The 13184-nt window shown below is 31.2% G+C and overlaps 1 protein-coding gene across 1 annotated transcript in view; it reads left to right on the forward strand.

The window, feature by feature from the left end:
- LOC117167051 (potassium voltage-gated channel protein eag) overlaps positions 1-13184 on the forward strand; it is a 227636-nt gene that overhangs the window by 151035 nt on the left and 63417 nt on the right. Inside the window, exon 4 of the mRNA XM_033351630.1 lies at positions 3127-3395. Coding sequence (XP_033207521.1) covers positions 3127-3395 — 269 coding nt within the window. The remainder of the gene's footprint in view (positions 1-3126; positions 3396-13184) is intronic.

The following is a 13184-nucleotide window of genomic DNA, read 5'->3' on the forward strand; positions in this document are numbered from 1 at the left end:
TTAGCATTCTCTGAACATCCCTTTCCTTCCTCGTCAAATCTTGATCGATAAAAACCTTATTGTCCTTTATCCTATTTTTGTTACGCATTACCCCCAATTTTCCTTCCCAGCTCTCCAATTCCACCACCACCACTTCATTCTCCTTTCTCCCCTCCATCCTAACTTTCCCTACCTTGTCTTTAAACCACTCTATGCTCTATGGCAGCGCTTCTACCCCGTCCCTTTCTTCCCTGCTCTTGAGCTTCAATCCTCTTATCACTATATTATTTCTCCTATCTGCCTTCTCTTTTCTCTCCATTCTCAACTCCATTGCCCTTATCCTTTCCTTATCCGCTCTCTCCTCCTTTTCATTCCTACGCTCTCCCACTTTCTCTTCTATCATGCTCTCCACTTTCTCCCAAATACTTTGCTTCTCACCCTCCCGCCTGGCCACTGCGCACTTTTCTCCGCACTCTCTTTGCTTTCTCTTTTCCTCTTCAAGAAATCCTCCCCCTCACTTGCACTGTACGCTCTCTCCCTTGCCTGATCGCTTCTACCGCTCCGATTCCTATCACTCCCTGACGCGCCACTAGACACCGGGCCATACACAACTGGCCGTCGGGTCCCTCTGAAAATTTCCACCCCGTCTACTTCACAACCAGCACTGCCAGTACTCTCGCTGCCCACCTCCCGCTCGTCCGTCGGTAACTGTAACCTATGCATACACAAAAGTACTCATTGCCGCCCACAGATTGATCTTAAGGTTGCTGCCGCTTACCGCCCTAAAATTTCAGTTTTTTTGCCCAATTTCACCTCTCACATCCCCTTTAGCCACCCTTTTCTCACCCCTAACATCCCCCATCACTACAAGAACCTCCCTTGCCCGCCATGAAGGCCCGAAAACCTAAACACAAAACTACCCCGATCCCTTGCAAACCTAACCTCACTTTCCCTTAGCCAAATCCCACCCACACTACAATGTAAATTAATTTCTATCTTCCCAATGTACCCGTCACAACCGTACTCATCTAGACTTCCACTCTCACACTCCACTCACACATTCCACACAAACTTTGTAAAAAAATTCTCACCGCCTGTCACTGCACACTTTCTCACCACCGCCACCAACATGCAAGTCCCAACTTTGACTTATTTTAACCTCCGGAATAACATGAATATTCTTAATTTTTTAAATTCCTGGAATTCTCTTCATTCCTTGAGTTCTCTGAGCATTTTTAATTACTTAAATTTTATTAATGTACCTACCAAATTTCTATTAATTTCCTTTAATGCTTTTAGATCATGGAAGTTCTTTGAATTCCCTGAATTCGTTAAATATTCTAACATTTTTGGATTTTCTAAATTCCTTGATTTCCATCACCACTGTGAAATCCGTGAGATTCTCTGAATTTCCTAAATTCTAAAATTTGTTTGATATTTTTAATTCCTTAAATTCTTTGAATATTTTTAATTTCGTAAATTCTCTAAGTTCCTTGAATTCTCTAAATTTCTAAATTTGTTGAATTATCTGATCTTCTTGATTTTTCTGAATTTCCTGAATCACTGAACTGTTTGAATATACTAAATTCTCTTAATTTCTTGAATTTTTTAAATGCTGTGAAATCCCTGAAATTCTCTGAGTTTTCTGGAATCTTCAAACGTCCTGAATCGCTTCAATATTCGGAATTATCTAAATCTCTTAAAGTCTAAATGTAATAAAATATGGCAATATAAATGCTATAAAAATGTAAATTGTAAATTTAAATAAAATGAAACTCTTGATTTTGGTGAAATCTTGGAATATATTATGATTTTCCTGAGTTCTTTGAATGTTCTGAATTCTTGAAATTCTTTGAATTCTGTGAATTTCTTGGGTTACCTAAATTCTTGCAAATTCCGAAAATTCTCGAAATTCCTTTAATATCCTGAAATCCTGAATTTGAAATATGTGAGGAATTCAAAAAATTTTCTAAATTGCCTGCATAACTTATACATTCTGAATTCTTTTAACTCCCTCATTTCCTTTTATTCGTCTGAATTCCTTCAACTTCTCTGAATTCTTTGTAATAATATGAAGTCCATGGCATTTAGGAAATTCTCAGATCACGAACTCAAGAAATTCAGATGACTGAGACCAGTGGCGGATCCAGGGGAGGTGTTTAGGGGGTTCACCCCCCCCCCACCGAAACTTCTGACCTTTCATATTAAAGGCCAACGCTGCTAAGCTATACATGGGATATACATATATATTTTACCCCCCCCCCCGAAATATTTTTTGCGTCCGCCCCTGACTTAGACGATTGCGCAAATTCTAGAAATCTCAAGGATTTCCAAATAATGCAAGGAATTTAGGAAATATAGTAGAGTTCAAAAGAATTTAAATGAGTTTAAAAGCATTTGAAGAAATTTAAAAGAATGAAAACTAATACATAGAAATAAAATAATAAAAAATAATTAAAAGGAATTAAACGTTTAAAACTACTATGATTGAAAACTGATATATATTTGAAAATTCGCTATACACGTAGCTTTTCGAATAAAAAGTGCACCCAAGGAAGACGCCTTAAATTAAGAGGATGTAATAATGATTTTTTATTATAATAGAACATTTTTTAGCTACAATAAAAAATTATTAAGTTTTAACGACAAGTGCAATATCACACACATGCTCACATGTACATAAAACTTGAACCCTCTTTTGTGCTCAGAATAAGCATCGGACCAACAAAATTTTGGGGACTTTTTGGTTTATTTTTTGTGCACAACCCCCCCTTCCTTGCCCCACAAATTAACTACAGTTCTCGCGGGACACCCTGCATCATAACTTCAAATGTTTTCCAGGGAGGATTGTCATTCCACTGAAAGAAGCGAGAATTCAAGTAAAATTAAATGTAACGAATTTTGCCTCGCCTGAAATTAGAGCAAAATAATCATTCAAATCCCTGACACGTTACGTAATAGTATTGGAAAAAATCGTTGGAATGACCTAAATAATAAAATTGTATGAAGCTGGGTGTTAGGGTATTCTTTTGCTTGATTCTATTTGATTATATCTTCCTTTTAGTTCGTAGTAGGCTAGATTGCAAATTAATTCTTAATACTTCATCTTACCTATTTTCTGAATGTTGTTTCTTTTTCGCTCGACAGAAACCCCATTATGGCTGCTGCTGCAAATAGCCCCAATAAAAAACGAACGGGACCTAGTGGTCCTGTTTCTGCTGACTTTTCGAGACATCACCGCACTGAAACAGCCCATCGAAACAGACGACAGCAAAGGTGGCCTTTCCAAGTTCGCCAAACTAGCCAGATCAGTTACCAGATCCAGGTCGGTCCTCGTTTCCCAATTCAGCTCTCATATGCCAGCACTGAAAGATTCAGCGATGCCGGTTGCAACAAAGCAATCGCATTTGGGTCCTGTAAGTGTATCCATTATATACCTCTACACGAGGGGTTGACAACTCATCAAGTTACGTTTACATTTGTAATGAAATCTCCTGCAGACTCTTGAAATATCTGAAATCATTTAAAGTCACTTGAAGTCACTTGAAATCACTTGAATTCATTTGAAGTAACCTGAATTTTCTTTAAATCTCCTGAAATATCTGTGATCATTTGAATTCACATGAAGTCACATGCATTCACATGAATTCGCATGAAGTCGCGTGAAGTCGCAGGAAGGCATGTGAATTCACGAGATGTTCACTTGAAATCACCCGAGTTCATTTAAAGTCACTGAAATTCTCCTGAAGTCACTTGAAATCTCATAAAATATCTTATGTCATTTAAGTATACACGAAGTCACGTAAATTCACGAAAAGTCACTTAAAATCACTTGAATTCATTTCAAGCCCTTCAGTTTTTCTGAAGTCACTTGAAATCTCCTGAAATATCTAAAACCATTTGCATTAACATAAAGTCACGCGAATTTTCGTGAAATTACTCGAAAGTCACCTGAAATTACGGGAAATCACTTGAAATTACCTATTTATTTGAAGTCACTACACTGAAAAAATGGTTAGTTGGGAAAACCATTTACTTAGTTGCTGGTAATAACGGAATAGTCACTGCAGCTAATGGATTTATTATACCCACTAATAAAATAGCAGTATCATACTAACTAAATAGTTGGCTCAACTAACCATTTTTTCAGTGTAGAATTCTCCTGAAGTCACGTGAAATATTCTGAAATACCTACAGTAATTTGAATTCACATGAAGTCACTTGAAATCTCCTGAAGTTAGTGAAATTTTCTGAAGTGATTGAAATATCTTAAAGTATCTTGAAGTCAAAAATAGGTTTACACATAATCGGTCGAGTTGTCAACCCCTCGCCTGTACATTAGGCTGGACTAAATTTTTTGTTTCAAATTTTCATGAAGTTAATCATGTATTGCCCATAAGGAATAAATACGTCTTTGTTAACTTTATTCAGAATCGTCAATATGAGCTAAATTGAGTTGAAACGCAACGTCTGCTTTATATAGAGTCCCAAAAAAAAACCCGTTAATAAAAAAATAAGTTTTGCAAGTTTTTGGCGCTCAAGTTGATTTTTTGCGGTTTCTTTCATGCAAATTGTTTCTAATACATAAAATATTACTTTATGCTGATATACATAATTTTTTTAAACAATTTATTCTTGTTTCTAGAAATTATCTCTTAGAATAAAGCTAGAAAGTTGCACTTTTTTAAAAACATTTTCACTTCTTGTCCAATGTGCAATTAGAGTGAGGTAAATAATTAATTAAAGTTGGAAAAATTAACTATTTAACCAATGTATTACTATTTTTAACAATATTTAATTTATATAATGCCAACTAAAAATTTGCTTTTTTTGTCTTTAGTTTTGCTTTGACTTTTTAGTTATGAGCAAACAATAAGTGTACCCCAACACGAATCATTTTTAAATAATATTGTGTTGTTTTAAGTGAGTTATTTCTTTATCTTCTCCTAATGTTTGAAAAAATATAATTTAAACAAAAATGCTATCTTATACAAAAGACAAAAAAAATGAAATAATTAGAACTAGGTGAACGGACTAGTTCTGGGAGGTACTTGTAAAAGTTTTGTTTTGAATTACAAAAAGAAGTTTATTGCAATGCGCAAAACGAAAATTTGGTATTGCACATATTTTAATATCAGCCCCCCTCTCTTCCGTAGAGATTTCCTGGAGATTGCGTGGGGAATCCCTGGCATCCATGTACAAAGTTTGAAGCATGTTTCAAATATCTGATTTAATTCAGAAAAATATATTCACAAAAAGAAAGATATCATTTAAAATATGATTCCCTCAAATGTTTATTTATTATTTGTTTTTAACTAAAAAGGCAGAGCAAAGTTAAACATTTTTTTTTTAAACTGCATCTTTCTAGCATTCATCTAAGAAAATATATTTATAAACAATAATAAAATGATTAAGCAACTATTTGGATTTAGCTTACATTAATTATTACTACATTAAATGAAAAGTCGCCAAAAAGTACAAAGTTTTAGAAAAAACCGCAAGTATCTAGCATTACTATAGCAGAAGATAGTTATAAACAATATGAATTTGTTTAAACAATTATTTTTTGTAAATTGAATAAAATATTATCTTATTTTGAGTAAAAAGTGAACAAAAAGTGGAACAAAATTTAAAAACCTTAACTCTCGATCTCTATTCTCAGATTAAGTTACGAAAAACAATAATAAATTGCTCAAGAAATGTATACGAATATCTAATTATCAGTATCAAGTATTATCTTATGTATTAGAAAAAGTTTCTAAAAGTTTTCTATAGAACAGACTTATGGAGATGATATTTAAAAAGTAAAATTTTGTTCGTATTCTGCCGCTAATTTTGAAGAGAAATCTTGAGTATTAACTCGATGTAGCTGATATGGGCGATTCTCAATTAAATTTACGAAAACGTCTTTTTTCTTTATGGGAAATACGTGTTAAGCTTCATGGGGCTTGAGCTAACTCTAAATATCATTTTTTGTACTGGATTTATTTTTGTGTGGGTTCGAACAAATTTCCGGACGATATGCATACAATTTTTTTCGAAAAGGCACACTACCGTCATAAATTGTCGACAAGGCCAGAACCAATAGGGTAAGGTGGTAGCGCCGACCAGTCAATACCAGTCAATAGAGAATGATTTTTTTAAAGTTAATAAGATGTGGAAATGATTTTTTTGCATTTCGTGTCCTATATTATTGCTTAGCATATTTCTATAAGTATAAATTACATTTAATTATTTCTAATGAGCTGTATTTTATCGGCTTTGCCCCCACTGGAGGATAAAGTCGACCGCAGATTTTTATGAAAGTTAAAATATCTGAAAATAGGCAAATATGATGGTTTGCTTCTGTTTTATTTTATGTCCTGAAAAAATTACTTCTAAACATATCCAGCAAAAAGAATAACTTACTTTGAATAAAAATAGTGATAGCTGGGATATAACTTCTTATTCGTTGACATTCTTCTATAAACGGACTACACGCAAATGTTTCCACTATACCAATAAATAAAAACATGCTTTGCCGACCGAATTGAGAATTATAATATCAGAAAATAATCAAAAATATGTCTTTGTAATAATTGATAGTTTCTTGCATGCTGTTCTACATTACCGAAAATTTATCGATAAAATTTATGATACGTGTTACACCTAAGCACTTGTTAACTATTATCTTGGTCCCGCTTGCCCCCTTGGTAAGGCTTTAATTATTTACTCAATTATTGTTTTACTCTTTCCAAATATTAAATCTGCATGCTGCAAGTATTGCCAATAATATTGAAAACTTACATTTTTCTATCGATTCTTTCATTCTTTCATTGTCAGAACGATTTTCTGCATAATTTTCCTTTTATAACATCAATTTTCAAGATTTTAGTAAGTAGCTCTATCTCTATAACAAAATATATTGATTTAATGCAAAGTAGAATTGAAACGTGATTACTCCTTCAAGTATAATATACCACGTGAGAAATTTAAAAGAACACCAAGAATGTCTGGAATTTCTTACATTGACTTCAACTTGTGGCACGGCCTAGGAAAGTTGAAGAAGAAATCTGGAAGTCTTACCTTTCATTTAAGCCAATAAAACTTTTGAAATCTCGGGACAGGATATATTTTTTTATTATTATTATGTTGACTCATGCATGCAACATTGTAACAAGCACACGATATTATATTCAAAATACTCACGCTTCTCTACTCTAGGAACAGTCATTTATCATCACAACGGCCCCTATGAATAACGTATTTTATCTTTTTCCTCACCGCTATATATGATATTATCTTTTTCCTCTCCGTTAGACGATGTTATCTTCTATTATATTCACCAAAAAAAACCATCTCATGGATGCTAAAGCTTTTATATAAGACCAAAGTGCCGAATGCACATTTCCTGTTAAGTTAATCAAGAACTTTTTATTTTCGACCCGAGCATTTCTGGTCGCAAGCTGACGTTTATGAAATAGCATTTAACATATTCTAAACAAAAAGAAAAATAATTATGTCTCCTGGCAAATCCTGATACAACAAAAAAGATTTACCATGCAAAAACTTGCGTAAGAACAACTAAATGAATTTGTGAAATGAAATTAGACCAAGTAAAATGAGAAAATAATAGTAAAAATTAATGATTATAGGCCTACATAAGGGGGAGGGTTAATCCAGAATGTGACATTCAAAATGAAAAATATAAAATGTGCATAAAAATTTTTGGAAATTCTTGAAAAAATGAAAAACAGAGATTGTATTTTATAAGTAAAGCACTTAAATACAGACTTCACACTCTTTTCCCTATTTCCCTCTTTTCCACTTTTTTAAGGAGCCTTCTTTTATTCTCTGCGTTTAAGAAACTTACCCTTTCTGTGGTTTTTTCACCTAAACGCTAACTAAATTAATAGAACCCAATAAGAAGATCGACTTTTTTTGTTGAAAGGTCATTTTTTTAAATTGAAACTTCAACGAAAAAGGAAACCTAGGTATGTGGCCGCTTCCGATTTTTCTTCTTTTGATTACACAACACTTGGTTTTGTCTTAAAAAGTTGCTTTGTTTTAGACAAAGATAATAAAATGTACTTAAGGGTGGTTAGCTGCTCATAAAATAATTTTTCGTGAAAATTCAAAAACACGTCAACTTTGTTTAATTATCACGAGCAACGTATTTTTTTCAAATTCTTCGGCCTGAATTCACTACTGTTTATCAGTGTTTGTGCAATAAAAAATAACTTTGTGGTAGATCAACTTCCTAAAAATTATTCGAAAAGTTTGAGAAAATCACAACTTTCATATCTCATTATAAAAAAGTTATTCTAATTGGATTTGTTTTAAAAAGCTGCTCCATTTTATATAATCGTAATAAAAATATTTTTCGTGAAAATTCAAAAACATATGAACTTTATTTAATTATCTTGAGCAAACATAAATTTTTCTAAATTTTTGCCTGGATTTACTCCTATTTGAAAACTTTGTGTTTTTCGATTTTTTTTGAAAAAAATTTTAAAATCTTATATTTTGGATCTCTCATTGTACGGTAACTTTTCTAAGTATTTTTTTTTTTAAAAGCTGCTTTATTTGAGAGAAACATAACAAAATGTCCTTAAGGATAGTTATCTTGTAGAGAATATTTTTTCTTGAAAATTCGCGAAAACACGTAAACTTTATTTGATTATCGCGAGCAACACATCTTTTTTCCAAATTCTTTAGCCTGAATTTATTCCTGTATGGCCATTTTTTGTGTAAGCAAAGCTAATGTTCTGACAGTTCATCCGCCCCCCCCCCCCTCCAAATTTCGAAAAATTTGAGAAAAACATATTTTTAATCTCATTGTAAGCCAAATTTGCCGGTTTGTTTTATCATGAAAGATACCGCCGCTATATGTGAAACAATTAACGGCGTATGTGAAACCCCAATTTTTGGATCGGTTTTCACCCCCAAAAACCCGATTTGGGCAGATAAGAAAAAAACATGTGTTGCTTAGTTTTTTGAGTAATACAACGTATGTCAGAATGAAGAAAATCTTAATTTCATTCAAAAGCATTTATTCCTCTATTTCGTGAAAAATCACCCTATTCACAGCATCTTGGGTTGTGAAGATTGTTAAAATATTATGTTTGTCTATTTTGTGTTTTATTTGAGACGTTTTTTAAATTAAATTTAAAAAAATTGACTCAAGGGGGTTTGGGTTTCGTATATGTATATGTGTATGTGTATCAGTTTTATGCATGGTTAACCATTTTATAAGTCAGGGGAATTCCTTTTCCTAAAAATATCATTTTTCTCGTAAACGATGCAAGATATCACAAAGCAGCAGGAGGAATTTTTTATAAACTTTTTTAGACTTTCAAACTTTTATCTTAACATTTTGTCGTATCTGTCGTTTACGAGAAAAATGAGAAAATTTGATTTGATGGAAAAAAATTTTTTTTTCGTAAAAGTTATTCAGCTTTTTAAAACTCATAGGATGTCTCCCTTGTGGAAGGTTAGATTAAACAAAAAACTGGTCAAAAGTTATAGAAGTTTAAAGGAAAATTCTAATTAAAATTCTAAAAAATTCTAAAAAATTCAAATACCAATGACTTCCCAAAAATTATTTTTTTTCACAAATTGGAAAAACACGTATTGCCTAATATCCTCTGAAAAACAAAATGTTTCTTCCCTAAGAGATTGTGCTATTTCAAGTTTAGAGCCTGCCTGATTTGAAATAGATTTGGTCTGGTAATTTTGTACTTTGGTGGATTTTTTGAAGAAATAGTTGGAAACCTTTTTCAAAACCTTCTTTCTAATCAAAAAGTTAAATATCAGTCAGGGGAGACCTAAAAACATTTTTATTTTTGTAAAAAAATATATAAATAGCCCAATTTCTTTCTTCATGACTGATTTTTGTTTTATTAATAAACTATAAATGTTCATAAAAACTTTATTTATTTTAAATGTTAATTTTTCGAGGTACAAAAAGGAAGGGAGAATGTTCTTTCTTCTCGAAAACTTAACAATAATTGCTATTTTTGCCAATTATATAACCTTTTTAATTAAACTCCTCAATGTAATTTGTTAATACTTTCGAGATTATTTCTGTAATCAGTACTTTAAAAAAAATTATTATGCTTGTTTTTAACCGAAGAAGAATAGAATAAGTTAGGAACTTGATTTTTACAGATTCTAATTTTTTGGGTTTTTTTTGGGAAAAAGATTTAAATTGTTGGTTCTCCCTTGAATGCAATTTTACTTTTAGACTAGAAAGCAGATTATTCAAAATATCTTAGACCATTTACTCTAAAATTATGAAAATTCTTGAAAGTAAGCAATTAGCAATATTTTAAATGTTCTGTTAGAATTTAAATTTGAGACGAAAATTTAGAAAAATTATTATTATTAATAATTATATTATATCACTTCTTTTTGTTAATAACTTTCTCCACAATTTCTTTTATCGATACGATTGATTCTTTCATACATTTAATCACATCAAGTTGCTTAATTTGAAAATTTTGTTTACAAATAATTAAAAAAAAAATTTTAATGAAAATTCGAAGGGCACATTTAAAATGTTTATTTTTTACTACACCTTATCAATTTTTGAAATCCGAATAGTACATAGTAAAAAAAATCAGGCCTTTCAAAATATTTTTTTGGTTTAATATTAATTATTATTAATAATTATTAGTAATTATAAAAAACAGATATTTTATTTTTAAGCATTTCTAATTTTTAATTTTCCAATTTTCAAGTCCTCAATTCGATATATTTTTATTTTGAAACCTTTAAATTAATTTTTTGATTGGAAATGTCAAAGATTTGAAAGTGTACTGTTTTGCATGTTTATTTCAAGCCTGCTAGCGAGTCCGTTTTTTACTCTTGGTTCTTTTTTTAATCTAATTTTTAGTTTCCTTTTGAAAAATATCCTTTCAATATCGCAAGTTCTAAATAAGAAGAAAAGTATTTCGGATTCCTGAAAAATCTGGTTTTTAAAACTTTTTAAGGTATTTTTGAATAGTTTTTAAATTTTGAAACAGCTTTTGAGTGATTATTGATCATTATCATTCGTTTTTTAATCTAAATTTTAGATTCCTTTTCAAACTACAATTTCAATATTTCAATCATTTAAGATTCCATACTTTTAGATTAAAATATACAAATTTGTTTGATTTTATATTTAAATTTACAAAGAAACCGTTTTAATTCAGAAATCAATGCCTGATTAGTTTTAGAATTTTTCAGTAGTAGCGTTCAAAACTCAATAATCAACAATTAATAGCATTTAAAATTCATCAATCGATAAGCTTCCAGGCTTTACGTTCATTATTTAAAATACAGTTAAACTCGCACATAGCGCGCCCGGAAATATTAATTCCAAGAATTGACGCCGCGCCGCGACTATGGGTGTGTAGAGCTGGGGAGGGTGTACGGTGTTTTCAGGCGCACAGTGAGGGAAAAATGACTTTTTCGGTTCAAACTATACAAATCAAGCCCACAAATATTGACCGATTTTGACCCCCAAAAAAAAGACTTTTTTGGTTCGAACTAACGTACAGCCCACAAATATTGTGCAATTTGGACCCAAAAAAATTGTTAATGTCTGATATGATTTCTAAGAGAGCTATCGAGCCTGATTTTTAAAATAGGCTTTAAATTTTTTTATAAATAAAGAAACATGGCGAAAAAATGGCAATTTTGTCTTCTTCATATTATTATAGTTAATATTAAAAACAGATACAATAAACAAGTGCATTATCATGAAGCAGCAGCTTATCATAAATTAAATTAAATTTATCAAGGAAGTATGAGTGTTAATGAAATTATTATTAAGTTCCTAATTAAAAAGACTAACATAAAAAAAAATACTTTTCCCATCGACACATGCCCGAAGAATGCGTTTTTCTGTTAAATTCGTTTTAAAAAATCATCAAATTTATCAATTAATCATAAAATTTCTTAATAAATTATGCATTTTTTCTGAAATTATCAGTAGTCTCTAATTAAAAAGGTTGCCATCGAAAAACCGAATTTTTCTGTCGAAAAATGCCCGAATGATGCAGTTGTTTATGTAATTGATTTTAATATTATCAATAATAATCTGAAGTAGAAATTTCTTCTTCATCATATTGTTTTTATCCAAATGTCTTTCAATATAAATTAAGAAACGTAAAACTGTGGAAAATCGTAAAAAACATTCTTTTAACAAATAATTTGTGTATACAATTTTTATTTGTTGATTATTTAATATTGAAATATCTCTAGCTAATCATGTAGGCTGTACATTATTTTGAACCAAAAAAGTCATTTTTGCCACGGTGAAACTTGCCAAAACAAAGCCTGTTTACGTTCGAAGTAAGTTAAACTATCTCCGATTCTGTTAAGTTAGGTCAGGTTCATGTTCAGTCCCAAAAACGCGACTATCTTCGAGTTGCACTGTAATTGAAGTTAGAAGTTTTTTAAACTTAACCCTTTAAGTTTTTGCAAATTTATTTCAAGCTGGCATCCTGAGTGGTTAGGTAATATTAAGCTTGCAGTCTTCAATATTGAGGACGTTGAATTTTCAAGATTTTGAGATTAAAGTTTTCAATACTGAATAGTTGGAAATTTAAAGCTTTTGAAATGGAAGAACTTTGAAACAAACTGTTTTTAATATTTTAATTACACAGGCCCACAAAAAAACAAAAGTGTCTGTGCAATTTACCAGACCTATATATTCTTATGTATTTTTCGACGCTGAATCCGAATTTGCAATTAAAAAGTAGGGTCCAGCTACTTTTTTTAAGGGGTTTTGCTCGAAAAACCTCATTTTTTACGGTTTTTTCATGGTTTTTTTTTTAATAAAAAAAAATAATGAAAAATTTTATTTTTTTGACTTCAGGATCGAATTCTACGGGAAAAAATACATCGAAAACCATGTTTTGAGTTTTTTTTTTACAAAAATTTCAACCCACCATACGGCGATGAAAAGGCAGAAAATCGCGAAAAGTTAAAATTTGCTTCAAATTTGATTAAAATGACATTAAAATCAAGTTTTACGATATTGAACCGATTTATGAACATTGAAAATACTTTACTGGGGGTTTTTGAGGTCGCTGATCACGAATTTTAAGTCATTTTTTTCAAAAAACAACTCATAGTCGGCATAAGTGGACAATAAACGTGATAAATTGATATTTTTTTCAAAAAATCGATGTTTTGGATACTGTTCTGGAGGTTTTCCACTACATGAATCACAA

This window comes from Belonocnema kinseyi, chromosome 2, assembly GCF_010883055.1.
Source record: "Belonocnema kinseyi isolate 2016_QV_RU_SX_M_011 chromosome 2, B_treatae_v1, whole genome shotgun sequence".
NCBI classification, from domain to species: domain Eukaryota; kingdom Metazoa; phylum Arthropoda; class Insecta; order Hymenoptera; family Cynipidae; genus Belonocnema; species Belonocnema kinseyi.